This window comes from Gavia stellata, chromosome 29 (assembly GCF_030936135.1).
Source record: "Gavia stellata isolate bGavSte3 chromosome 29, bGavSte3.hap2, whole genome shotgun sequence".
In the NCBI taxonomy this organism is placed as follows: Eukaryota; Metazoa; Chordata; class Aves; order Gaviiformes; family Gaviidae; genus Gavia; species Gavia stellata.
This window is the reverse complement of record NC_082622.1, coordinates 4,437,248-4,463,887: the sequence shown is the minus strand read 5'-3', so window position 1 is coordinate 4,463,887 and position 26,640 is coordinate 4,437,248. Positions and strand designations below refer to the sequence as shown.

At 51.6% G+C, this 26,640-nt stretch overlaps 1 protein-coding gene across 1 annotated transcript in view; it reads right to left on the bottom strand.

The window, feature by feature from the left end:
* Nucleotides 1-1,547: 1,547 nt before the first annotated feature.
* The window catches only part of RPS6KA1 (ribosomal protein S6 kinase A1), a 39,453-nt gene continuing 14,360 nt past the window's right edge, over nucleotides 1,548-26,640 (bottom strand). Inside the window, exons 3-23 of the mRNA XM_059830700.1 lie at nucleotides 17,195-17,248; nucleotides 12,356-12,472; nucleotides 11,160-11,241; nucleotides 10,783-10,863; nucleotides 9,900-9,979; nucleotides 9,189-9,295; nucleotides 8,555-8,592; nucleotides 8,283-8,425; nucleotides 7,656-7,726; nucleotides 7,318-7,406; nucleotides 7,039-7,103; nucleotides 5,928-6,030; nucleotides 5,502-5,629; nucleotides 4,887-5,012; nucleotides 4,330-4,419; nucleotides 3,931-4,089; nucleotides 3,549-3,710; nucleotides 2,837-2,913; nucleotides 2,548-2,665; nucleotides 1,987-2,124; nucleotides 1,548-1,670 (exon numbers count right to left, since the gene is read on the bottom strand). Coding sequence (XP_059686683.1) covers nucleotides 1,548-1,670; nucleotides 1,987-2,124; nucleotides 2,548-2,665; nucleotides 2,837-2,913; nucleotides 3,549-3,710; nucleotides 3,931-4,089; nucleotides 4,330-4,419; nucleotides 4,887-5,012; nucleotides 5,502-5,629; nucleotides 5,928-6,030; nucleotides 7,039-7,103; nucleotides 7,318-7,406; nucleotides 7,656-7,726; nucleotides 8,283-8,425; nucleotides 8,555-8,592; nucleotides 9,189-9,295; nucleotides 9,900-9,979; nucleotides 10,783-10,863; nucleotides 11,160-11,241; nucleotides 12,356-12,472; nucleotides 17,195-17,248 — 2,151 coding nt within the window. The remainder of the gene's footprint in view (nucleotides 1,671-1,986; nucleotides 2,125-2,547; nucleotides 2,666-2,836; nucleotides 2,914-3,548; nucleotides 3,711-3,930; nucleotides 4,090-4,329; nucleotides 4,420-4,886; nucleotides 5,013-5,501; nucleotides 5,630-5,927; nucleotides 6,031-7,038; nucleotides 7,104-7,317; nucleotides 7,407-7,655; nucleotides 7,727-8,282; nucleotides 8,426-8,554; nucleotides 8,593-9,188; nucleotides 9,296-9,899; nucleotides 9,980-10,782; nucleotides 10,864-11,159; nucleotides 11,242-12,355; nucleotides 12,473-17,194; nucleotides 17,249-26,640) is intronic.

Below are 26,640 nucleotides of genomic sequence, written 5' to 3'. Positions count from 1 at the left end.
AACGGGGACTAAGCCAAAGGAAAAAGCAAAAAAGAAAATTTCCCTTCTCTTTATACGATCAGCCAAAAGTAGCAGAAATTCACATGAGAACCTTTGCTGGCTTCAGTCGCGTCCTTGAGCACGTGAGCGTTTGCAGTCCCCGTAGCTCTCCTGCTCCTCCTGAGAAACAGCCACCACCGAACCAGGGAGCTCCAACGATTCCCTGCAAGTCAGAATGGGTCGGGAATTTATTTCTAGCACAGTTTGCCTCCAAGCGTTCGTTTCTATTAGCACTAAAATCTCTTGAGAATAAGGAGTTCCCCTCCGCAGCCTGCATCCTGCCCCCTTTCCGGTGGATTACTGCCTTATTTCATAACTGGTTCTAATGATTTCCCACTGCAAAGTGAGGTATTGCACCTGAGAGAAGGTGGCATTATGCAGCCCTACTACAGTACTGCTGGTTTTCCCATCATGGGGCCAGATGAAAAAGCTTTGCAGATCTCCCAAAAGGCAGGCAAGAATCATTATCCCCGTACGACGTGGGGAAACGACCGGGGTCGCTTATTCTGCAGCGAAAAGTCAGTCAGTAAAAAAACATCAACTGAATGACGCATTTATTGTACAATTCAGAAAGAAACCCTGAGTTACCAGCTGTAGAACAAAGTTAAATTAAAAAAAAATGATGGTTTGTTTCATAGGTTCCCGCTGAAGGAAAGGAAAACCAAAAATGGTAGAAGCAGCAGCCAGAGCCAGCCCAAAGCCTCAGCTTTGCCGAGCAGGTTCCTCTGCCGTCCCACCTGCACCGGGGACAAACTCCCCGGGGAGCGATGGGGAGAACGTGAAGATGGGAGGGCAGAGGGAAGGAATGAGCCAAACCTGGACAGCGGAGCCGCTAAGGGGGTGTTTGGAAAACCCGTGGTTTGTTTTGATCAGAGAACTGCCGTCTGGGCTGGGGGAGGAGGGCAGGAGGAAGGAAGAAATGGAGTCTGAAAAATGGACCTTACGCTCTGAAAACACACATGCACAAAAAGTGAAGTGAAGGGGAGGGAAGTCCTTTACGAACACGAGTGCTGCTGGCTGGGAGTCTGCAGGGTTGACTTTGGGAAGAGCATCCAAAGGTTCAAGGGAGGAAAAACCCCAAAGCCTAAACCCCCAACATTACGGAGTCTTCCAGCTGCAGTGGCGTTGGAGAGGATCGATTCTAAGAAATGATGTAGCTACAACAAATACCTGGCCCTACACGGGAAAGGGTGAATCAGAGCTGCTTTTTAGTGCCACTTGACATCAGTTATACATTCTAGTTCTCATATACACAGCGGGATGTCTTTAAAAATCGACAATTTACACTTCAAAAAAGTTCTACAGTGAAGTTCTCTCAGCAAAGATCAGTCCACACAAGGAGGAGCCAGTCTTTCAGAAACAGAAAGGCACTTGGCCTTTTGAGAAGAAGTCCTCAGGGAGCTCCTGTGCAGGCATCGACCCCCGATCTCCTGCCGCCTGTCTTCAGTAGGTGTGCAAAGTCTGGCGTGTGCCTGCACCGCGCCGCGCGGCTGCAGACCGCCCCGGCTTCACAGTGTGGTGGAAGGAAGTTTCTTCACCCGCCTCTGTGCCAGAATGGAGGATTCGATGGGCTTCAGCTGGGGGCTTGGCTTGGAGCTGTTCAGTGCAGAGTATGTGGCGGCCATTGCCCCCTTGGAGAGAAGGCACGAGAAGTCGTTTAGATGCAGAAGAGGTACAGACTCACGGCTTTACAAGATGAGGGACCAGAGTAGCCAGACCCACAAAGCCAGAAGCATTTTCTTTTTTTCTTTAAATCTCCCTCCCGTACTGACACGCAGGCTTTCCTGCCAAAAAACCAGCTTGTCTTGCATTGCCTCCCCCGGCCCACACCTCTCCAACCTGCCGTCCCGCTTTGCCCACACCACCATCACCCCACCCAGACCGCTGCTTTCCACAGAGCCCAAGGTACACGAGGAACCAGCTGAAGGCTCAGCCCGGACTTTGTACCTTTACAAGCTGAACGTCCTGGTGATTCAGCTGGCTCTGGGGTAAGCTGTCCTTCTGAGTTATCCACGGATGCTGCAGGACCTGCTTGGCTGTTAGACGCTGGTGAGGATCTACGTGAAGCATCTTTGATACCAGATCCTAAGGGCATCGTTAGGAAAGTTAGACTTTAGAAGATTTCATACTTTAAATTCAAAAATACCACCTGTCCACCCCCAAATTAGGATTTAAATTCAGAGGCCAAGTTTAAAGTCCGCAGACATCAACCTTCTTTTGTATAAAATATGTTTTTGGTCTGGGAGGTATGACACAGCAGCAAACCCCGCATGGGTCAAGCACGAGGTTGGTGTTCCACACAAATATTCACAGCCAGAGCTAAAACAAAGCAGGGAGAGGCATGCTGCCGAGCTATGGGGGAGATATGCATGGGGTAGAAGCTACACCGCTGGTTTTCTCCTCTCTCTTCTGCCCTCTCTCCCCAACCTGCTTTAAACTCACCTCACAGCAACTGGCCGTGCTTGACCTCAATCCTTTAACGTAACGCAGATGAATATCAAACTGTACCTTGGCCATGTCAGAAATAGTGTCCCAGTTGCCTCCACTGATGGAGAACCTCCCCCCGCCTATCCGGGTCAGGATATCTTCTGGAGTGTCACTGGGACCGTTTGCAAACGGAGTGCAGCTGGGGAGAGAAGAGAGAGCATTTGATTTACTGTCCTGTAACCCGGCCAGGGAGCTCCTCCAGGTAGCAGCGACCGATGAGGAGAGGTCCAACTGCCACCGCGGAGCACGTCCCGAGAGCAAGGTGGTCACAGCCCCAGCTGTTGCCTTCTGGTGAGACAGAGGCGCTTACCCTGCGAGCATGGTGTACAGGAGAACTCCCAGGCTCCAGATGTCACAGCCCTCGTCGTAGCCTTGGCGTTTTAGTACCTGAACAGAGTCAGAAAGGACAAAAAAGTCTGTTCGGTTCTTGTCGTTGAAGCTCACTTCAGCTTGTGAAGAGCAGCTTGACCCCCGCGTGCAGCCTCTACGCAAAGCTCCTAGAGCCCTACTGAACAGCAAAGTCTTGGACTTAAGATCAGGATTCAGATCAGATTTTGGTGTCACGGAACACAGGAACCCCCAGGCACATCAAAATGACAAGCGAGACAGAAGCCATGTTCCAGTGCGGTGACACTGAGTGCGTGCTCCATGGCATGCTGGCTCTTTTCTTTCTTCCGCACCACTTTCTGCTGAGTGGAAAATCATTCTACCTCTTTCAACAGGTCAGCTAATCAGGAAGAGAAACAGCCTAGAAAATCACTGGGATTTTAAAGTCTCAATACCCTACGCAGACCTCCCCATCAGGAGAGTACAAGTTGGAGGACCGCACTGTAACTGCACTTGAGATCCCCTATTTGTTCATTACTACAAGTGGTATTTCTGTAATTACCTCTTCCAGGACAGAATACTCCAGAGCAGGCTGGAGTTAGGGATGGGGCAGACCTACCTGTGCCGAGTGGGAGCACAGGCTAGGGCAGGGACCTAAGAGCTACCACAGGGTCTCAGGTCAGTAAGGCGCTTACCTCGGGTGCCACGAAGTTTGCCGTATAACAAGGAGTCATGAGAAGGCCATTCTCAGCCCTCAGCTGCTTGGCAAAGCCGAAGTCACAAATGCGAATGCTGTCGGGGTTTCCTGACTCATCCACGTAGAGAATATTGCTGGGCTTCAAGTCCCTGTGAACCACCTGTGGAGCAGAGAAAGTGCCATTCTCACACCCCTGCAAGGCAAAGGTCTGAAGCTGCATCAGGCCACTCAACCCCTGCTCTGACCCCACATCTGGCTTGCCAAGACAGCAACACCAGCAAGAAATAATAGTCCTGACCCGCACAGTTACTCCCCGGAGGAGAGGGAGCGTAGTGCAATGCCAGACAGCTTCCCAGGAAAACGGATGTAACCATACTCACCCCTTGGGAATGCAGATACTCCACCGTTTTACAGATCGTGTGCAGGACCGAACTGGCTTCCCTCTCCGAGAAAAACTTCTGTCTGAGGATTTTATCCAGCAGCTCCCCTCCCCTCATCAGCTCAGTCACCAGATACACGTACTTCCCATCATCGTAAACCTACCAAAGCAAATATGGAGGGGTTAACCCAGCACTGCTTCCAGAGCTTCCCTTCTGCCTCCAAGAAGCAGACAGAAATCGGCAATGCAGAGGTGGGTCTGGGGGTGCTTCCCCACCCCAGAGCGATACGTGGAGCAGGACCATTGGGTTGCCCGTGCTGGAGCTGCATCGTGCCCCCCCATAAAACAGTCTGCACTTCCTACACCAAAACACAGGAGGAGTCGTTGAAGTCCCACTCACATCTTTCAAGGTGATGATGTTTGGATGCTGCCCATATCGCAGGAGGATTTCTATTTCCTCAGAAGGGTCTCGCTTGCTCTTGTCAATAACCTGCAAGAGTATGGATAAGCATTAGCCGCAACGGGGTGGGAAAGGGGCCAGGGCAAAGCAAAGAAGCTGAGTGTTTGGAGCCCTGCAGAGATCCTGCACCGTAGCCGTTCCCTGTCCCTGCCTGCTTTAGCAATAAGCTCTAGAAAGCCCCCAGTTGCTTCACCAGTTCTGTGTCCCCAAACCCCAACGTTTTATGTCTGCCTTATTTGTTAAGAGCTGACATAGCCCCAGCAAACTTCGCAAAGAAAGGTGAGATACTGTCCTCCCTCTGAGAGAGGAGAGCACTGCTTCCCCGCTGCTCCTGGGAAAGAACGCTTCTGCAGTTACATGCACAGCAGCACAGAAATTGTCCATCTAGGCCCTACGCAAGCAGGGAAAGCAATTTCATTCCTGGATGTTATTTTGGTCATCGTCGGGATGAACAGAAATCTAATGGGGGAGCTGAGTTCAGACGGTAAATCTCAGACCTTGACTGCGTATTCCATGTTGGTTGCTTTATGAATGCAGCGTTTACACACGGAGTAGGAGCCGACGCCGATTGCCTCCTTCACCACGTAGCCGTCGTTGAACTGGACATTCTTGCCGTGCAGCTGCTGCAAGAGGAGAGCGGAGAGTTGATGAGCTGGGAGGGTTCAGGGAAGGGTTTGTGCAACGTGATGAGTTAACTGCAACACAGAGCAAGCTGACAGACTGCTGTCTGCTACATCCCACAGCTTCTCCTCCCGGCTGGGGAGAAGGAGGAGAAGAGAACAAGGCAGATATAGGTCAGTGGGCTAACGCTATCTGCATCTAGCATGGTGCATTTCGGTGGCACCTTTCAACCCCCGGGCATTTACACAGACGTCCCGCTAGCAGGGGTCCACCTGGGGAGAGGAAAGCAAACAGACTCGCATTGCCCTGCCGACCTTTGCACATGACAGTCAATAGAAATGAAAGAACAACAGGACACAAGAATTCAAAACAGAACGGCAGTGCCTCAGGCTTCCCGTTAGCTCCGCTCCAGACGGTACAGAGGTCCCACAGACTCACTCTGGAGTATTACTGCAGCTTCAAACAGTCGTTCCTCTGTCCCCACTTTTTACCTGTACCACCGAATGCAGAGGCGACTGGGCAGGTTTCACCTTGCCATCCTCCATCAATCCGGTCGCCACGAAACTGAAGCCTCGGAAGAGCTGATGGGCCCCCGCGCTAGGGGGGATGCCTGGGGAATCTGCAGCAGGAGTTGAGAGACAACTTGAAGAGGGTCAGCCCTGCGGAAGCAGAAGCCTTCCCCTTACGCCCCAGGAGCTCTGGCTGCTCTTTAGGTTATTTGAGACAAGAGTCACACCACGCTTACCCCTTACACCCCACATATTTATGGCTGGACCACCTCCCCAGTGCTGCAACCATCCGGAGCTGGTGGCATGAGCAGAGGCAAACCTTGCCCTGCTGGCACCGGCAAACCAGTATTAAGCCGTACGGTATCATTTCACACAGGAAACTTTGGCTTTGCGTGAATTCATACAAACCTTTTGGTGTACGTGATGTAAATTCTGTGTCAAAATAAAAGGTGTCATCTGGCTGGCCTACTGCAGGCTTGAAGGGCGGTTTGATTTCCCTGCGGTACAGCTTCTGCAAAACAAAGACAGCTCGAAAGTGCTCTGACAGGTCAATGCTCTCGTACGCGCTCAGAAGACTGCAAAGGCTTGCTAGGAACGAGAGGCCAAGAAGAGATTTTGTGAAACTAGAAACAGCTCCGTGGCTTAGCATTTAACTACAGCTCAGCAGTCTGAGAGAAGACTTCTTGGCCAGTGGGGTGCTTTTTGAGTCAGTTTGTGGAGAAATGCTACAAGCTCTACCATATATTAAATCAAGAAAAAAAAGTGTTCTATATGTAAGTTGGCCCCACTCCAAAAGCGGTATCCGTAAAGTATTTACCTCGCCAAGCTCTTCCACCTCCTCCTAACACCCCTTAGGGCTTTGCTGACGCATATCTCCCCAGGGAGAGCCGGAGGAGATGCCCGAAGAGGACATTCGTATCCCAGCACTCCCACAAGCATCCTTTTTAAATTGCTTCTTGAAGCCAAAATTTGAAATCAGCTTTACTAGCATTGCTGGAGGTTCAGTCTAGCAGCTTGCTGGGTGCCTCGAAAGCATTAGAAGATTGATCTTCACAATCCCTTACCAAGTAAGGGAAAACAGGGAAGAAACAAAATTATGTGGTGAAGTAGGGAGTTGGCCAGAAGCAATTGGGAAATGCCAGTTCAGTTATCACCCTGCTTCTCTGTACAAAACAAGCTATTTCCTTGCCAGAAATGTTTCCCCGAGTCCTTCCCACTTTGTGCAAGACAACCCTTGTTGTGCCAAACCCCAATTAAAGCCTGCACCTTACTGTTGAGAGATGAGTAAATTCAAACCAAGGTGAGCTCATAGGCAACTCAGGTATGAAACAGTTATTGACATGACAACAGAATTTTTGTTTCGGGAAGGATTATTGGAACAGATGGAAACAGGGACTGGTAGCTCTCCCATAGCTGGTCAGTCTGCGAGCATCACGACCGTGGTATGACTGCAGCCAGCAGAACTGCATTACTGCTGCTGAGTGGTGTAGAAGTTTGCTCTTATATTTCTGATACTCACATTCCAGTCAATGGTAGAGTAGAAAGGATGGCGCTTGATCTCTTCCGCCCCATCTGGTCCAGAACCTGAAAGATGCACCCGTGGAGTGCGTTGCATTAAACCACCGGTAAAGCGAAGGCCACTACCATGTATGCAACGCAGCCGGGTGTTACGGAGAACCTGGCTGTAGTTAAACAAGCCCATTAACCGAGCACAAGTGTGAACACGCTGCTGACCCGCGAGGATGTGAGAGGCCGTGGTACAGCACCAGGTGTACTGAGAAACCAAAAAATGTCTTACCTAATCTGTTGGCTGGATTCCTTTTGAAAAGGGCTCGCAGGAGGCTCTGTGCTTCAGAGCTCAGGAACTGTGGCATGCCCAGCTTTGCTCTGGAGAGGAAGTTATGCAATCAGTTGCAGGTTTAAAGAAGTCAACCCACAAGCCAACTGCAGCACCTCCACCCCCGAAAGTACAATCATCTGTTTGGCATTTACACTGCACCCTTCGAACTAACTGTTGATACAAAACCGCTTGCCAAATAATGCCATTAAGTTACGAGAACCCCCAAATTGCAACACGCGCAGAGAAAGAGCAGAAGCTCGCCTCCTGTACATACACGAGAGAGAAACTCCTCTTACTTGAGGATGAGGGTCATCGTCTCCTTACGATCCTTCCCCTGGAAGGGCAGCGAGCCGGTGAGCATTTCAAACTGGGAGGGAAAGAGAAGAAGGGGAGGTCACACGACTCAGCAAGTCTGAGGGTTGCGCAGATCCCACTGCACCTTCATCTGGGAGCTCGCCAAAGCTAGCGAAAAGCTTGCGAGCGATCAAAAGCCTAGCTCTAAAAAAGATCGCAGACATCATATTTTCTCAGAAGGAGCTCGGTTCACAAGGTTTGCAGAGCCTGCTCCTGCGGGAGCCCTCGGATTCAGCAACTGCCAGACGGTGGCACCAGATCTGCACAGACATCGACATCCCAGTGTTGGGGCCGACACAGACACCCCCACGCACCCCACACTGTGCACCCCACGCTGCCCACCCCAGCGCTCACGGGGACAACAGCCTCAGGAGCTCTGCCACCGCCGAGGAACACGCGTTCCTGGCTGGATGTCTGGACAGCCCGTTACAGAGCCCTTGCAGGGAGCTTGGAGAACATCCCCGGGGCAGCACATCTGCTAGACATGCAGAATCACGGAAGGGTGTTTCAGAGCTACCGCTGGAGCGGCTGCTGAGCCAGGTCCCCAAACACGCTCGCTGGGTACATACCATCAACACCCCGTACGACCACCAGTCAGCACTGTGAGAGTGGCCCTGGCGATTCACAACTTCTGGTGCCATGTATTCCACTGTCCCACAGAAGGAATAGGCTTTCTTCTCGTGGTCTATAGCCTCCTTACTCAAGCCAAAATCTACGTAAGAGAAAACCAGCATGCACCCACGTGCTCTGAGCAACCACTCAGAGCAGAGAGGCCTATGCCAAGTTCTGTATTTCAAGAACGAAGCTTGCTGGAGCACAAGGCTTTTGCAGAGGGCTGTACCTGTGAGTTTGATGTGTCCTTCTTCATCCAGGAGGATGCTACAGCATGAATGAAAAAATCGAGTTGTTAGTGTCTGCACTAAGTGGTGAGAACAAGCACGCACATCAGAGGCAGGTCTGAGATGCTCCCAGGATCCGGAGGAGAAATTTATCTGTCCCAGTGCTGTTAAGCTCCATCACCAAGATGTGAGCGGGACACAAAGCAGCTCCCTTCTCTCTACGCCCTCAACTTCACATTGAACGAATGACCCACACAGGTTACACCACCTTTGATCCCCCACATACCCCAGGTAAGAATAACCAGCTCATGCAGCTGGTACGCGTCTCTGCCGAGGCCCAGCCTGGTGCCTTTTCCCTCTGAAGGCTCTCAATTGCTTAAAGCTGGAGCCCAGGGACTGCCAAGGCTTACTGCCCAGACATGTGGTGCACACATGCTGCCTCCACAGCGCTCCTGGCCGTAACTGCTGATCTGAGGAGCAAAAGCCTTGTCAATTGGCTCTGCCACCTTCCATCTGGCTGGCCTCGGGGCATCCTTCAGCTTTGCCTTTGGGGAAGAAGGCTACACCATTTGCTGACTACAGGCTCGGGACTGAACCGAAGGACTCAGTTCCCTGCCTCAGCTGTGCCGCACGTACTTCTCTGGTTTGAGATCTCGGTATATGATTCCCAGGCTGTGCAAATGGTCAAGCCCCAGAGCCAGCTCTGCTAGGTAGAACTTCACGTCCTCCTCAGTGAACATGACCTGCGGGAAGGGAGAGGAAGAGGACAGGCGCTGGGGTTACAACGCTGGCAGCGGGACCACCTCCGCTGCACCCATGCAAGACCTTTCACATCCATGTTGCTTCCTCCTGCCCTTTCATACCTAAGTTTCCCAGGCTTCGCTCGCCATCCTGAAGTATCAGTTAAGCAGCAACACCAAAAAAACCAAACCAGGTTGCTAAGCAGCAGACAGGTTTTTAAAAACCACCTCATTTATGTTCACCAGGTTTCGTTCCCAGTGGTCTTCACCCGGCACAATTTCTTGTTACCCCTCCCATTCCCTGCCCTCGCCCTGTCCCAGCGAGGCGACACGACCAGCCGACACTGCAGCAGAACACGCTTCTCGCCTGTTTTTGCTCTTGACGTGATGCTCAGCAGAAGCTGCTGCAGAGGTGAGACCTGCCTCCTATGCTGCTGCTTTTCTGCCAGAGGAGAGGGTTCCTGAGACGTCTCTGGGCTAGCAGCAGGTTGGAGGTTGTTTCCACCCCTCTCAGAGACTTTGCAAGGGTCAATCGCTTCTCCAGGCAATTAAGGCCAGATGAACTGAGAGCCTCGGTAACCCCACCAGGATGCCAGAGCGTACCCACCTCTTTGGAAAGCCGAGTGAAAAGGTCACCTCCTCTGAGGAAATCCAAGATGAGGTACAGCTTCCCCTCCGTCTGGAATGCTGAAACACAAGCCGGAGCAGGAATCAGACCCCTCCGCTGAGGGAACGCTCCATGGTGTTACATTAATCACTTAAACCCCAATGGCTCCAGTTGTGCAGATGCCTTGCGTGGTTACTAGGTTAAACACAGGTAGGGCTCATTATTTGGGGTAAATGAGATAGCCTGTCCGTGACATTGAAATGGGAGCTCGCCAGCAGCACTCTGGGGCTGCAGAAAATCCTCATTTTATGGGGGGTTGGTTCCCTTTCAGCCAGTGATGCCCTACTGAAAGGGCTGTTTTCCCGAGGGAGGCACTGGTCACTTTACAGGGAAAGAAGCTGTCCTCGCCTTCCTCAGAGTCAGAGCATTAATCTTGCCAAACTCTGGATTGATTAGTTAACTCTGCTTTCTCAGTTTCTCCTAATTCAATGTTTTAAGCCCAAGGATTTGATGTTTAAACCTTTTCTCCCAGTCTATGCTCTGTTCCCCATTCAATACCTAGAGCGGGCATGGGACCAAAGACCTTTCCAGGAAAGGATTTGTGTTAAGGGGATTGTGAAGGCTCCAGAGCAGCACAGCCATTGAGGGATACAGACAGATCCAGGCCTCTTCTCCATTTCAGGTATCTCCAGAAGTCTGGTAGGCACCATGAGAGGCTCTCAGCATCCTCCAAGCAGCCTGCTGCTGGATGCCTCACGCTCATCTACCTGCTCATGGTGGGTGTGCCTGTAGTAGCATCTTTCTTTATTGTGCTTAAAAGCAGTCAGTGTCTGTTAAAAGCCTCCAGCCCCTCTCCCAGTGTCCCAACTAGCTCCACACTCACCGTAGTGGAGTTTCACCACAAAAGGATGGTTTACATCAGCCAGGATGTCCCTTTCTATCTTTGTCCTTACTCGATCACGCACTGTGGGAAGAAAGAGGAACAGCTCGGAGACAGAAAAAGGCACACAGTAGCCTGGTGTCAGCCTTGTCCCCAGCACTACGCCCTTTAGTACCAGGCAGCTTGAGCCAGATCTTTTCCCACCTCCAGCACTGCAACAAGGGTCTTTTAGAGACGGAGAGAAAAGGAGGCTGTTTGGCTGAGGTAAAGATACTTCTCCTTCACCCACATCACCCTGGGGCCAGCAGTGGCTGCTGTGACATTTCCCCAGTGCTCTTTAAGTTACGGAGGATAAAAGCATGGCAGTAAGAGTCTCCTACCTTTCAATGTCGCCTTCTTGAGCACTTTCATGGCATAGAGGTGGTTGCTGTCTGGCGGAGTTATTTTTCTCACCAAGAAAACCTGAAGCAGAAGAACACCACATTCGCCAAGCACTAAACATTAGCAGTAGGAGTTGGATGCCTCCCAGAGTGGCAAACCTCACGGTAACCCTAAGAAGCAGCTGGCCACAGGACTGCTAAGATGTACCTCAAGCTCTCCACGTGAAACCCCTTGAGGTTTTCGGGAAAGTGCTGCGTGTAGACTCCTCTCACCCCCCATCTCCAGCCATTACAGCACTCAGGCTTTTATACTGCACTTTTTTCCTCTCCTGTCTTCCACACCTTTTGCTGACTCCAGCAGTTCCCGTGGGGCTGTGGCTGATGCCTGAGAGCTTTGACTTAAAGCGCTGATGCTTCAATCTACCACAAAGCCTCCTGGGGACTTGCTAGTCCGACAGCCGGATCAACCCCTTATTGTTCAGGTCCTGCATCCTCTCTGGATTTTTACCTCCTTCCCTTCCCTGATGTCCCATTCTACCCGCTCTTAGGCAGCTTCAAAAAGACAACGCCTTTCTTTTGCATAAAGCCACTGCTGCATTTGCCCAGGCAACAGCACACGGTCCTGTACAAGCCCCCACTGTTAGCGCTGGTAACTGATTGACGTGAAGTTGATTTAATGTGTGAGCGGATGGTCTGTAAGAGAACTGGATTATTTACACATTGATATAGATGAGAGTTACAGGCTACTTCCTTTCCCCCTTCACAGAAGGGAAACTGGACCGTAAACAGGGGCCAAAACCAGTCCCTGGCACACAGCATCATTTCTGAGAAGAGAGGAACATGCCCGAGTCCTCCAAGTCCTCAATTCAACTGACAGCTTGGCAGCCAGCTAGAGAGCTGCAGGAGGTCCTTCTGCCCTGTGTGCCACCTGCATTCACGAGCAGGATACTACTCCTCTCCTCCTGATCATCTGAAAAAAGAGTTACAGAGGAGCTTCGGACACACAGGCTGGCCCTTATGAGAAGAAGGCATCGCTACAGTTGCCTTTCAAGTTGGAAGCAACCATTTGCTAAGTGGGCTCCTCAGTCAGATTCTCACGATCTGTTGGGATTCAGGAAAGTGGTTTTGTAGGGGACAGTCCCTTTTGTCATCATAATCATTTATCTGGCATGACACGTAGGAAGAAGTGAACTCACCTTGCCAAAAGAGCCCTGTCCCAGCACCTTCAGGAGCTCAAACTGGGAAGGATCGGCTTTCTCGGAGCCTTCCTTCACATGGTGCGTGATGTTGATTTCTTTCACAACACCTTCGCCCTGAAAAAGAGGGGACACGGTTGACTGGGAATATACTCCTGACCAAGGGAAAGCAAGCCTTATTGGATTAAGGAACAAGGATTGTAGCTACAGACTCAGAGGAACGACATCTGAGAGAACCATAAAAGTTGGTGCTTGTCACAGGTATCTCCTGGCTTCAACATCTGGAATAAATAAGTGATCAGTAGGCTTGCACCAGGCAGCCTTGTTAAATATCCAGCGCTCTCCCCAAAGGCTCCGCTCCTCGCTCCGCAGGTGTTGCGTTTCTTTGAACTGCGTTTCAGAAGAGTGCTGGAAAAGCACCTTGCTTTTTAAGGCACTGGTGGCAAAACCAGGAGTGTTTATGCCACTAAAAATCCCACAACACAAAAATACGGCTCTGTTGTCAAAACACGGCCAGGGCTGGCAAAAATCAGACATGTTGGAGCCCATCTGCTCAGCAATCTGAGCAACTCTGCAACATAAGTCTTAGTGCATCTTCAGCACATACAGATGATGCTTTAACAGACTCAAGTCTTCAAGAAGATTGAGGGGAAGCCAAGGTCTCTGGCACACATTTTGTTTAAAACACATTATTTTATTTAAAAAAAATAAGGAAGAAAAAGATATTTAATCAGCAGTATCTAGAATAAACTCAGCAACGGAGCACACAAGAAGAGCCACAGATGCTGAGGTGATGCTGAAACACCTCCTTTCCCCAGCAAACCTTGTCCATCCCTCCGGTGCCTAAGGCCCAGAGTTCAGCTCAACAGAAACACCTTGTGCTGCTTTCTATTTGCATCCCAGATATAAAGAGACTTCTTATATGACTGTGCCTTTCCCTCTACTTCTCTTGATCATACCTAGCCAGTATATCTGTACTTAGGTTTCCTCTGAGCTTGACCTGTTCCAGCCCCTCTCCCGGCTGACCACGGGCAGAGCCCACAGGGCACGCTGGACTCAACGTCCCCCTTCTACAGACATGAATCTTGCTCAGGCCAGAAATCCCATGGAGCTGCACATCTTGTAAGGGCAAGTCCAGGCTTCTTAGCACTTCAGACCCACGTTATCCAGTGTTAGACATCATCTGGTTGCTATTTGGACCTGCAGGCCAGCAATTGTGTTCCAAAGGGCATTAAACTCGGTTGCTCTCTGACCCTAGGACAGATGTGGTCGTCAGAGGCTGCCAGAAAGCTGGAACTACTATTTAGTTTTTCCCCTTGCAGAGTCAGGGGAAAAAAAAGTTACGCTTTGTTTTCTAAAACTACTCAGATGCTCGGTCTGGAACCCACCTAATCAAAGCAGCTTTTAAAAACAACAGGAACCAGGTTTCAGGCTCTGCCTCTCCTCTGCACCCCAGCCCACTCTCCACCCTCCCACCACCTTCTCGGGGAGGGTGGCCTTGCCAAGCGCCCGCGGATGTGGTTGCCTACCTGCACCGAGCACCCTTCCCTTCCCGCTCTCACGCTTGGCTTTTCTCTAGATTAGGAAGTGGCTTTGTTTCCATGTTGGTAGCTCTGCTCTCTCAAGATCCTGCGTTATCCAGACACTAAGACCTAGCAGAGAAGTCCACGCTCTCAGAGGCACAGCACGTACAGCCCGAGCAAGGGGAGAGGGCAGGAGCTCCCCCCGTGCTATCCTGCCTTTTGCTGGTCTCAGTGATCACAGACAAGAAAGATCTTATAATCCCTGTAACAACAAGTTTTCACGTTCCATATGATCTCCCAGCTTAAATCAGCCACCTTATACTTCTGGTTTCATTTGGAGGCTCAGTCCGTGGCAGACAGCCGCTGGTTAGGAACAGCTCCCCACTTCTGGCCATGAGCCTGAGCCCGAGTCAGCCAAGAGGTCTCCTCCTGCTACTCCTTCCACGTTCCTCAGCTCTCCCGGGAGCGACCCCTCAGCAGGGAGAGACCCGGGGATGGACCAGTGGAAGTTGTAGGCTCCTTCCCTCCCCACCATCATCACGAAAACGCTAGGAACAAGGTCTACAGAGCATCAGCGCTTGTACAACTGTGCATATTTCACCCTGTAGCATCCCACACCTATGCAGGGAGGAACACTTAAACCAAACTGCTCTATCCACCTCCAAGGCACCTAGACTGGACCCATCCTCCTACCACAGCTCTTCAGGAGCTGCGGAGCGACGTATTTTCACAGCTGTGGGAATTCTTCGCCTTGGCCACCAGCAAGACCCAGTGTGTTTTACTGCAAGTGGTTTCAGCAGCCCAGGCTGGGTCTGGAGGCAGGCAGAGATTTGCATACGCAGCCTGCCAGCCAGACCACCTCAGCAAACACACATACATGCCAACCAGACCAAAAGGGGCATCGGCGGAGACAGTGTTGATAGCTTTCTGAGAAGAGCTTTGAGATGCCATTTGGCATCTTGCTGACACAAGGGAGGTTTCCTCCCATGGACTCATCCAGTAACTTGCAATTCAGCAGTTAGGACTCTGGAGACCAGCTCCTACAGCCTGTTTAGCAGCACACGAGAACAAGTCTCCAGCACAAAAGCACCTGCATGCCACCGAGCTGCAGCACAAACAGGCTTTGCTTGCATCAAGATAAGTTTCTTACAATAGCGCCATTACGCAAATTATCCCAGAAGGCAGAAAAAGAAAAGCAAAGCAGAGCGCTCCGAGTATCCGTCGGAAGCATCAGCCCACCTGGATGAGCAACCAGCGAAGCGAAGCGAGCTAGCGGCAGTACTGACCGGGCTGGAGAGCTGGCCGGGGGCAGGCAGCTGCAGGCTGCAGGGCTTGGTTCGATGTTTCCTCTGCAGCCAGAGCGTGAGGAACGCGCAGATGCGAGGAAGTTTGGGGTCCCTCTCCATTCTCCCATCCCGATCAACATCGCACAGCCCCAGTAACCGCCACCCCCGTGAGCTCCCGGGGAAGCACGGCCGGCTCCCGGGGATCAGGGAGGCTCCCGCGGCGCTGCATGGACGCCCCACGCTTGAGGTTGCCGGATGGAGGAGATACAGGTGGTTAAAGCCCAGCTGGCAGATGCGCAGTGCAGACAAGCGACTCGGTCGCACGGAGGCAAGTTCATGCTCCCACTCCCCAGCAACAGCACTTGTGGTTGGGGCTTTTTTTTTTTTTTTCTGGTTTTGTTTTTAAAAAGAAAACTAATCTCAACAGCTCCTTGTTCACATTTGGGTTCCCTCGTTCAGACAAGACGCTGACAGAAAACATACATGGTCTAGTTAAAGTGACTTCCATCTAATGCCCCATGAATCTCATGTCAGGCTGTGATATTTGGGGGTATTTCCATAACAGGGGAATATTCTGAGAAGCCGCTTGCTCTTTCAAAAGGAAGATAAAACCTCATGAAACCCCACACAGAAGTCTGACACCACCTCAGAAAGCTGCACATCTCTTTGCTCTCACACCGGCACAGGGATGATGGGTCACCCATGATGGGATTCAGGGCGCATCAATCCCATGGGCAAATCCTCTGGCATCACTAGGGTTTGCACCTAGTCCTTCGTTTGCTTTCTGCTGCACAAGAGTCCTTGCCGTGGACACTGGAGTTATCTAAGAGCCACCCTGGGAAGTTGCATGCGAGGTATTTTTAAGGGCGTTTCTGATGCAGACAGCTTCTGACCTCCCTACTGCTCGGATTTACGGGCAGGACAGAGGAGAGGTATTTAGATCACTTATGCCTCCTTCCCCCTCCAAGCCTGTTCCCCTTTGACCTTTCCATTGAGTCAGGACAGACAGCAGCAAGACCCCAGAGAGTGCAGGTGAGAAAGAAACCTCTTGAAATGAGCAAAAAGACACCCACTACCTTTGTGACTAGAAATAACTCCGTGTCAGCGTTGATTTCTGAATTTCTCCAGAGTGCAGAGTATGAAAAGAGGATCTTGGTTTGGACCCAGAGAGACTACTTATGACTGTCTTGCCTCCTCCGCCCCCATAACGTGCTCTTTGAGAAATGATAACGAAAGAAACAAATGACTTAATACCAGCGAGGCAGCTGGTCCCAGCTCCACAGAGGGAACCTCAATAGCTGATGAGGTCCAAAGCAAGGGAGCTGGGAGTAGGTGCCAGAGAGCAGCATGGAACAGCACCGTGCAGCCGCTGAGCGCAAGTCTCCCGGAGACTCGGTTCATACTGACACCTCCTTCATTCCTCCACAGTCCCAGTGAAGCAGAAACCGCGTCCACAATGTGCAGTCCCAAGATGAGCATCGCCGCTTCCAAGGAAGCTTTACGTTGCTCAGCGAAGCGGTGCAGGAGCTGCAGCCAGCCAGCTCTCTGCGTGTGGGCCTGGCAAGATCTGATCAACCTTGTCCTGACCAAGACAATTTGGTATGTTGTGTTATCAGGCACTCAGTGCGGGAACAGGAGCCTCAGAAAAGCCATCAAAAAACCCCGCTGTACGTCCACGCAACTAAAACACTGGAGAGCCCGTCCCAGCAAGCTGACAAGATCAGAAAGCCACAGGAGACATAAATGACAGCACGGAAAGGGGTTTGGTGTGGGGAGGAAGGAGGAGGAGGATGAAGTCAAGTTCAGGATGTCATATGAGCAAGTGAGTAATAGCTGTTTTCTGTATTAGCAGTCCCACCTAGCTGAGACAGGCTGGTAGCGACGTGCTGCAAGAAAGGGTTTGGTTTTCAGAGAGGTCCTTGCGAGCTCTGCTTACGCTCCCGCGTACGTGGGACGACCCGTCATGGGACAAAGCGCAAACTAAATGCATGAGTCTCCTTGAGGTGCACATCTGCAGCAGGCTCTCTTACCTTGTCTGCCGAGTCCACAAGGTCTTTCTCTATCCAAGTGATGTCTGATTTTGCCTGCGGGACAATAAATGAGCGTCAGCACACAGGGGCCGTGATATTCCGCTAAAGTTTTCCCAACGAACTTGTTTAGCAAGACCAGGCGAGCTGTTTACAGTCAGTGGTGCTGTCCCACCAGATATCCCTCCTCAGGACGCGATTCTGAGCTGTTTTGGTGGCTCCAGGAGAGCGGTTGGAGCCAGCTGCTGTTAAAGGCTTTGATAAACTCTGACGGGCGGTGGAGAAGGACACGGTGCTGGCGCTTGGTTACACATGTTCCCCAAGAATCAGAGCACCACCACCAAGGAGAGATAATTAATTTCTGGCAGGTTGATTAATGTCTAGATCAGATTTTACTCTCAGCTACACCTGGACAAACTCCAAAAGCATCTGTTCTGGTAGTGGTGTCCTGGGTCTGCAGGGAAGTTTGCCACCCCCATGGCAAAGAGAGGGCTTCTCTCCAGGGGCAGGTTCAGCGTTTCTAAAGCAACCAGGAGGAACATATTCAAATACCAAAACTCACCACATCCCTCGAGGGCAGGGCAGGGCCAGCCCAGCTGCTCTGACAGGTCCCTGAGCAGCATTAGAAATGTCAGTTTGTGCTGCCTCTGGGGCCAGATGCAATTCTGTGAACCCTTACAGGGAGAGATGCAGAAGCATTTCAAGGGAGCTGAGAAAAGAACTGCTGCTCAGCTAGGATATGGCTCTTTCTCCCCCCAAAAAACTCAGACTTAAGAAGTAAGTTTTTGGAATGTCGGAGCATAGATCCCCAAGCCTGCTGTATTTTAATGATCGTACCTAGATCTGCTACAACATCTAGGTGCTCTTTCACCTGTTTTTTAGATAACGAGCTAAGTCGGAATACAAAAATCACCCCCAAAAAATCAAATTAGATTTGAAACATTTCCTCCAAGAGGTTCAAGTCTTTGGCTGCGGATGAGATAAAACTCCTGTGACTGCAGACAGAAGGGATCTGAGAGAGACTCGAGCTGTGACTTCTCTTGTGTCTTTTCAAGCAGTTTGTCAGCACGATGGAGCCCGCGGCGCTGGCAGGGCTCCTCGGCGCCAGCAATGTCAACCGGGTGGGCGCAGCGCGAGGTAGAGCGACCTGAAAGTAGGACAGGAGCTACGGAGAGGCGAGAGAAGAAAAAGCAAGCCTTGAGGGAGGGGAGGAGCTGCGTGAAAACAGCGAGATTAGAGTTAAGAATTAACTGATTTGCAGCTCCGGAAGGACTGAATCAGATCGGAGGGGGCCCTTGCAGTCGCCTCTTCCCTTTCCTCCCCTCCATCGCTCTGCCCCTGCTGCGGGAGCAGCCAAGATCTCTTTGGGTCTGGGAGAAGGTGGTTGTCCTGCTGCCGCAGTGGGAAGCGGATGCCCGGGGCAGCCGGCTGACACATCTACCAAAGCCACAACTAAACCCCTTCCCGAGCACCCAAAAGCAATCACAAAAACCTCAGCGGTCCCCCCCAGCCCGGGGATCACACCCACCCACGGGGAAACCAGCTCCTTCCCGGCTCCTTCGCTGCTCTGACCAGCGAGCAGGCACCAAACCTGCCTTGGATGGGGATGGATTGATTTCTCTCCCACAAGCATGGATCTCTCTGCAGGTCCACCCTACCAGCACAAGACACTGCTCCTGCGAGCTACCAGCCATCTTCTGACACCCACAGCCTCGCGGGAGGCCATTTTACAGAGATTCCTGCACCCCCGGGAAACGGTATTTGCTGCTCCTGGAAACTAAAAGGACACCCCCGGCCACCGGCCGGGTCTGAGCCCAGGAGGTCGCTGAAGTCAGAGAAGGAGACAACTTCTTCTGAACTTCCCAATGCCGCCTTCGAACTGCGCAGATGGCTTAGTCATCCTAGATCAGGGGCTGGGGACATACATACAGTTTGGTTTTTTTTTTTTCCCAACACCAAGTTCGAAATACAAGTCCTCCTTCCTACTTTCCCCTTTTTTGAGGAAGGATTTTACGAGCCAGAAGCCAAGAGACAGGTTTGTTTTTGCTCGCGTTTTGTCACTTTGCTAGTTGAGACAGTCACATCTAAATGCAAGGGGGAAAAAAAAAAACCTGCAAGAGCTAGAAACAGATTACGCTTTTGGCATTTCACTTCCTATTCATCAACAACTAACCAGAAGCTGTTTTAATTTCTGTTGCTTCAACACATGCTCTGGTCCCAAAACACTCCCAAATTCTGGCAGCACCTAGGAAAGACACTTCTTAGAAAGCAGTTTTACCATCAGAAATGCCTTTTCCAAAAAAGAAGTCAGTAATTAAAACTGGATAAGGTCTGGCTTTCTAAGGTCAGGCGATTCACCAACTTCTTGCGTCCTGCAGAAGAGACAGAGCACAGCACTGTACGCAGAGCAGATATTTTATCAGCTAGACACTTGCCTCCTGGATCCTTGGCTTGCTGCGAAAGAGGAGCCTCAGCATCTCCAGAGCTTTAGGCTGCTATTCTCCCATACTTTGCAAGCTGGCTTCTGAACTTAGAGCACTCGGCAGCACCCAGACCAGCATGAGAACCCCGAGTGTAGTAGTTACGTCACTGGGATGTATTTTGGGAGTTTTCGCTGAAAGGAAACTGCGGTTTCGTATGGGGAAATTGCATTGTGTGGCGATGGCTGCACAATACCGGCAGCCAAATGAGAACACTGGATGGCTTTACGGGTGCTTAGGCATGGCTCTTTCCATCAGCAAATCTCAGCAGGCTTTTCAAGAGGATCAGTGTAGTCCCCCATGTCACAGACAGGAAAACAGGCATAGAAAGAACAATTTCAGCCACCACACGAGGCAGCAACAAGCAACTGAGAGTCCGTGTAGCTTTCTTCCCCAAAGTTACGATGCCCCTCCTCTGAGCGGCACAAATGCCGAGTCCAGCACAAATATTCTCCCTGTAGGATCAGCCGAATGGCAGGTCTCCAGGGAAGGAGCCAGGAGGAGGCAGCTCCTGCATCCTTCCCTGGTTTATCCCTGCCCTGTGTCAGAGTCGCCGCCCGGTCATCTGCTCTATCAGGTCTTTGGGACGCTGCTGCGAGGCCCCACGTGAGGTTTGCACACTGACATCTTACGGGAGGGTTGCACAATCCTGCCCGCTTGCTCAGGGCTCAGCTCCTGCACCGTGACTCTGCTCTGCACCCTGCTCCTCTACAGGGATGCCTTAATACAGCCAGAGCGGGAAGGAGGTGGGAATTGGCCAAGTCGGGCAGCACAGACGCGGGGACTGGAGCGGAGAGGGAAGAAGGGCTTCAGCACTGTGGCTCCGAATCAATTGCCTCCCAATTTCTGTCTGCGGGGAAAAGAGTGAGCCACATGCTCACTCCCAGTTCCCGTCAAGAGGCCATCTGCATGTCATCTATGCAAAACAGATGCCCTAGATGGTTTCAAAAGTTACCCAGCTGTTTCACCAGAGTCACTGCAAGGTCCTTTGCTGTTTTACAGAATCCCTTTAGCTGTCCCCACTCTGTACCTTAAAAAAGTCACAGTTCCTGCTGAACTTCCTTCCAGATCCATGCAACTTTTGCAGCTGTTAAGTTGCTTAGCGCTGCCCTGGACTGCAGCATTCGAACTGCTGCCAGGCTGCAGGTGTGCCTACCTGGAGCATCCCGATAGCTCTTTCCCACTCCTACAGCCTGTTTCCCAGGGGGGGAATCGCTCCTTCCTCAGTGGCAGGAGGCACAAGGGATCTCGGAACAATTCTGCAGCAGAGAAACACAGAAGCTGGAGCTTACGTTTGGGCAGCTACAGCTCGTGCGAGGAATTAAAGCAGCTGCAGAAGGCAGGCATGCTTCAGTGTGAGATGGGACCATGCCCTGGTTTGTGGTCTGGCCTCTCTTTTGATCAGTTTTCTGACCTGTGTGTTAATATGGGCACAAAGAATTGCATCCTCACCTCGTCCTGCCTTGCCAGGGACCGAGCTCAGCCTACCTGTCCCTTTTCTCCCCTAGAAACAGCGCTTTGAATTCCTGAGGCTTTCCACAAGCAAGAGTCCCATCCTGAAGTCCCTCTGCCAAACCTAGAGACCATAAACCAGTCTTGGCCAGCAGCAGAAGCCATCGGCTCTTCACTTTGGATGCAGTTAACAGCCGTGGAGGGAAAGGCTGCTGCAAGAGTGCAAACCTCCATTGCTTCGCTGTCTCTGCTCCCAAGAGAAGGGACCAGAACCAAACAAACAGGTAACAATCCCAATATACGGCGATAAATCTAAAGCAAGAAGCATAAACCAAAGGAAACTGCGGTGCAGGCAGCTGCATGCGAAGAGGCAGGTTGTGGGTCTAAGGGCAAGAGACACGTGGGCTGAGCCGAGGCAAGAGCCTTCCTCCAGCACACTTCCAAGTGACCTTACACATCCCGGGTGAGTTTGATGCTTTTAGGGCAGGATTAAGTCGCCTCTAGGCCTTATTCCATATTTTTGAAGAGGAAGAAGTTGGTGGCAGAAGTGGGTTTGCCAATTCTGTTCTTTCTGTTCCTGCACCCACGGGTCCTGGGAGAAGCGAGGTGACGCTGTCTGAGCGGCGGCGGGCCAGACGCTGGTACCGAAGTGCCAAGACCCGGCTGCAAACTCTGCGTGAACCTGCTGTCATTGGCACATCAGTCCTAAGAAAGACGATCCCCAAATCCAGTGGCGCCAGATACAAATGGTTCCCAGTGCACGGTTTAAAGATGCCGTAATTCAATTCTGTGTCAGCAGACAAGACCGTAGGGCTAAGCTCCAGCAAGTCCCAACATCAGCTCCATCAAACAGGACGCTTGCTAGCCCTACAGACTGAAAGCAGAATAACCAGGGACTGCCTTTGCCTCCTGCCAGGGGCCAGTTACATCCCACCGAGCACTGGGAACAGCATCGGGGAGGGAAGGATCAGGCTTTCATAAACAGGACAGTGATGGTGTGAAAGAGACAGCTGCTGCCACGTCAATACGCTTCGGAAGCGGGACTGGTGCCCCCGTGCTAGGCCAAAGGGATGTCTCAGCAGAGGTTTCGGCTGCTGCCCAGGAAGCACTGGATGAAGAATACGTCTACTGCATGCAGCGGCCAGGGCTGCAGCTCGTGCAGACCCCTCCAGTGCAGACTGCTCCTGGGTGCCGGCGTCACGAGTGGCAGCCGCACACCCCTGAACTTTTGCGTGAAGTTATTTTATGCAGTCTGCTCCAGAGCAATAACCTACCTGCAGAGCAGCAACTCCCGCTCTGCAGGGAGCTTGAAATAAATGGGAAACAAGAGATGCCGCAGCTTTGCAGAGGAAGCAGGTCTGCTTTTTGCTGTTGTAAAGAGCAGAGAGGCAAAGGCTGCTCTGTCTGGAACTTTTTTTTTAAGTGGTGGTTCTCAAAAAGGGGAACAAACAAAGAAAAGAAACCTCCCCAGCCACTGCCTCCCCTCCTGCAAAGGCCTTATTTGGGCAAGGCTGACGGTTGGTCTCTTTTGCAACCAAAGAATTGGCCAGAACCACGTACTTTTGTCTGCACTTCTTTGGTGGATGACCTGCAGCGCTCCTGGGAGCCCCCAGACTTGGCCCAGCCTGAGAAATCCTGTGGGATACTTGTCCCTCAGCAGCACCATTCTTCCCTGAGCAGAGACACCCTTGCAAAGCAAAGGGCTTCAGCTTGCGGTACCTGTGTCTGAACGGACCCACCAGCCAGCACGGAGGACGGACTGGACCTCTTTAGAGAGACGGGATGGAGAGGAGGGAGCTGTGCCTCGAGGCAGAGCCATTTTGACACGAGAGGAAGCGCTGCCCACAGCAACGAGATGGTCGTATCAGCAGCTGCAGATTTTAACTCACTTTGTTGCCATCCGCCGACTTCCAGGAAAGCAAGGCAGGCGATGCTAACTACCCCCACAGGAAACCTCCCCTCTGAGCGATGCCTCTCGAGAAGTCTGCAACTGCTCCGGGACCTCTCGGGAGCTGAGAAATGTCGCCCTGTACCTGTGCTACGTGCACGTCCGGCACGTGGTAGGGTCACCACGTCAGCCCACCGCCGCTCCTGGGGCTTTGCTGGGAGGGGAGAGCAAGAGCTAGGTTGGAGCAAGCAGGTGCTGCTACTCCGTGTTTATCAGGAAAGGAGACGTTTCCTGGCCGGCTACTCGCTACAGCTTAGAAGAGAAGTTGAAAACAGAAGTCCATCCAAGCAGAACATTTTGTGAGATCGTACCGATCTCATTCAACTGCTGAAGTTAAAAAACACACCTGGGAGAATTCAAGAGTTTCACTCTATCTAATTAAGCGGGCATTGCGGTATCAAGGTTGTATTCAAAGATTAAACACCAAAGCCATCTCTCTCGTGCTTACACATACCACACACACAATTAAAGAAGAAAATAATAATTTGAAACCTCAAGCAGATTTAAAAACCTCTCTGCCCAAGAGAAGACTCTGTCCTGTTCTCCCGCACATGTTCCAACGGGTTTAATCCCAGCCCACGCTCCCTGGGCCGTGCCAGCTCCCTCGGCCCCACAGCTGCCCTCCCTTCCAGGTATGAAACCTTGCGGGCTCCGGTTTTCCCACTCCAGCATCATCCCAAACATCACCGATCCAGCACCATTGCAGGGCTGCCTACTCAAAGCAAAGGTCTGAGCACCATTTCATTGCAGTCTATAAGACAGGTTTACTTTTGCTTAGTATGTGCATGCCCACATCTGCAAAAGGTCGAGGAGAAAAGACATGAGACCTCTCACTTGAGCTCCTCAGCCACTTCCAGCCACACTCGGAGCAGGAAAAGCTGCGGAAGAATTCAGTCGTGGGGGCTTTATAAAAGCAGGTGGCAGATGGAAGGAAGAGGTGAGCCCATGCCCCTATGAGACATCAGAGAATCAGCAACAGCTTTTGCAGGAGGAGCACAAATGCTTGGGGTCATGGACAGAGCTTAAAAGAAGAGGGAGATTCTTAGAGCAATCCAAGAGGATCTGCAGGGAAAGAGACAGACGGCTTCGTTAGTCCTTTAAAGTAAACTCACGCTGAACAAGGGCATTTGCTGTTTTGACAGACAAAAGCCTCGGGAGGCAGCCAGAGCCGGGGGAGGCAGGGCCCACCACGGGGCGGCTTTGAAGATGGAAGTCTTGGACAAAGTCACTTCTACAAACACAGCTAAGGAACACCAGAGACTTCGGCAACTGGAACTTCCCGATAAGTGGATAAGGACGGGGGCGGATTCCTGGCAGGAGCTTTCCTGCTAGAGGTTTGCAGGAAGGGATTACTGAGAGGGAACAGCGCTGCGGTGGAAAAGAGGCACGTTTCACCCTACACCATCTCCGAGGACTGTTTTATTGGTCTCCTGAAAAACAAAACAAACCAGAAACAGGGGAGGGAGAAGAGAAGAAACCCAGGACACGCAGTCAGACCTCTGCACAGCGAGGCTGTCGGTAACGCTGGCATCTAGAAATCCTGCTCATCGGCACAAACTCTTACGGGGCCAAGACAGCTGGGAGAAGTGAATGACCAACTCCATCGTGGCACGGATAACGCCAGGAACCTCCCTCCGTATGGCTTAAACCAAAAGCCTTAGACTCCGAGCATCCTAGAGTACTCTGCTGTCTTCCTCGGGTTGATTCCTCTCCACTCAGAGAGGCAGCCAAATGTTCAGTCCAAAATTAATTTGGTCACCCTTGGGAAGGACTTTGCTGCCACTCCGAGCAGCAAGCTTGGCTCCCTGCAGTGAGGGTTATAAGCAAATCCCTAAAAAGGGAAAACTCAGACCAAGACAGCCCAGTTTTACCCTGTTTGGTGTGTAGATGGAGCAGAGTTCCACCCTTTTTCATGGGCCCCTTCTCTCTCCAGCAAGTTCACTCCTCTTGTATGCAAGAAAGTGCCCCACATCACTTTCCGTGGAGGTGGATGGAGCTGTCACGGGGAGGAGACACTGCGAAATGCTAGAGGCCGCAAACAGACACCAGCACGCTCTGGCAACGGGCAGGAGAGCAGCAGTAACAGAGCCCGGGACTTCCCGGCAGAGCGCGGTGGGACAGCGGTGACAGGTACGGGTGTCTGCAGCCATGGGACAGGCTGTGTCACCCCCAAAGGGGCTGAGAGCCCCCGGGGACCCTGCCAGGCTGGCTGCCCGGCCACCGCTCCCCCTCGAGCACACTCCAGCAGGTGGCACTCGGAGCATCTTTAATGCCCAAAATGTGGTTTCTGTTCTGAAACAGGAGGGTGAGAGCCAGAAGGACCCGTTTGGTAAACACCCATTTCATAAACACCTCTGTGGGAAGATTCAGCACCCCTAAAACAGGGGGGCTCTAGGAACGGATCAAGGGATAAGATGTTTTCTCACGCAAAGCCTGAGGCTGGAGGAGGGAGAAGGCAGAAGCAGAGCTCCCATGGCAAGGCAAGTCCTTTTGCTTCACAGTACCCTTTTTGATCTGCTGTTACCCGACTCATTTGACCAGCAGCACCGAAATACCTGCTTTACGCCAGGGAGCTCGGGTCCCTTGTGGGATGGAGAGAGCAGGGAGGCTCAGGCACAGGCACTCCCCGATCTCCTCCCTGCTCCTGGCTCTCTCCAGGGGCATTCTGGCACCAGATCCTGCAAGTTTCTTTAAAAAAAGGAATAAAAAAAATAAACCTCTCCACCCTTTCCAGGCACTACAAGCCACAGCTGGCCAGGATCAGCTGACAATGAGCAGTTTGGACTCAAGATACAAGCTCAGGCAAAACATCTTCCCAAATCCCACTGAGACTTTCCGATAGCTCTCCTGTGCCACTGTAGCGTGCCGCGGAGCCGCGAGAGAAGCACTCACAGCCGGCAGGACTTTGCACCCAGTGAAATGAAATGCCAGAGAGGAAAACACCTTTAACTTCCAGGAGATAAGGAAACTACTTAATTACGCAGCTTTCACAGAACAAATTAGTCTCCATTTAGAAAGTGCAGAGGATACCACCTCCCCTTCCTGCACCCCTGCACACATTTCCCAGCAAGGAGGAAAGGTCCACTCTCACCAATTTGGATCAACCCATGCTTTGGTGTTGGTAAAACCAGGATACCATGGCCCAGGCTTTTCTAAATGAAGAATATTACTCTTAGGAACCAGCATTAAAGCACTATCCTCCATCTAGGCACGATGCACTTTTGCTACTTTCGGTACAGAAGATGAAAACCCTTTCTAAATGAATTATAAAATATAACACTGGTTTCACAATGAGAACCGAGACGTGTTTGCTGCCCCTGGAGTTATCGTGGGATGTGGAAACTATTCTCTATCACAGGAACGCAGGAATTCCATACTCCTCCCACAGCACACATGCTGCCGACGGTTTTCTTGTTGCAAGACACATGAAAAGTGGTCTCAGGACCTGGTAAAACCTTTGCTTGGTACCTACCAGGTTTCGGTACGTGGAATAACTCAGCTCTCTCCCACCCTGTGGGAAGGATACGATCCACGAAGGATCTCTGTGCGAGATACATTGAGAGAAAAGC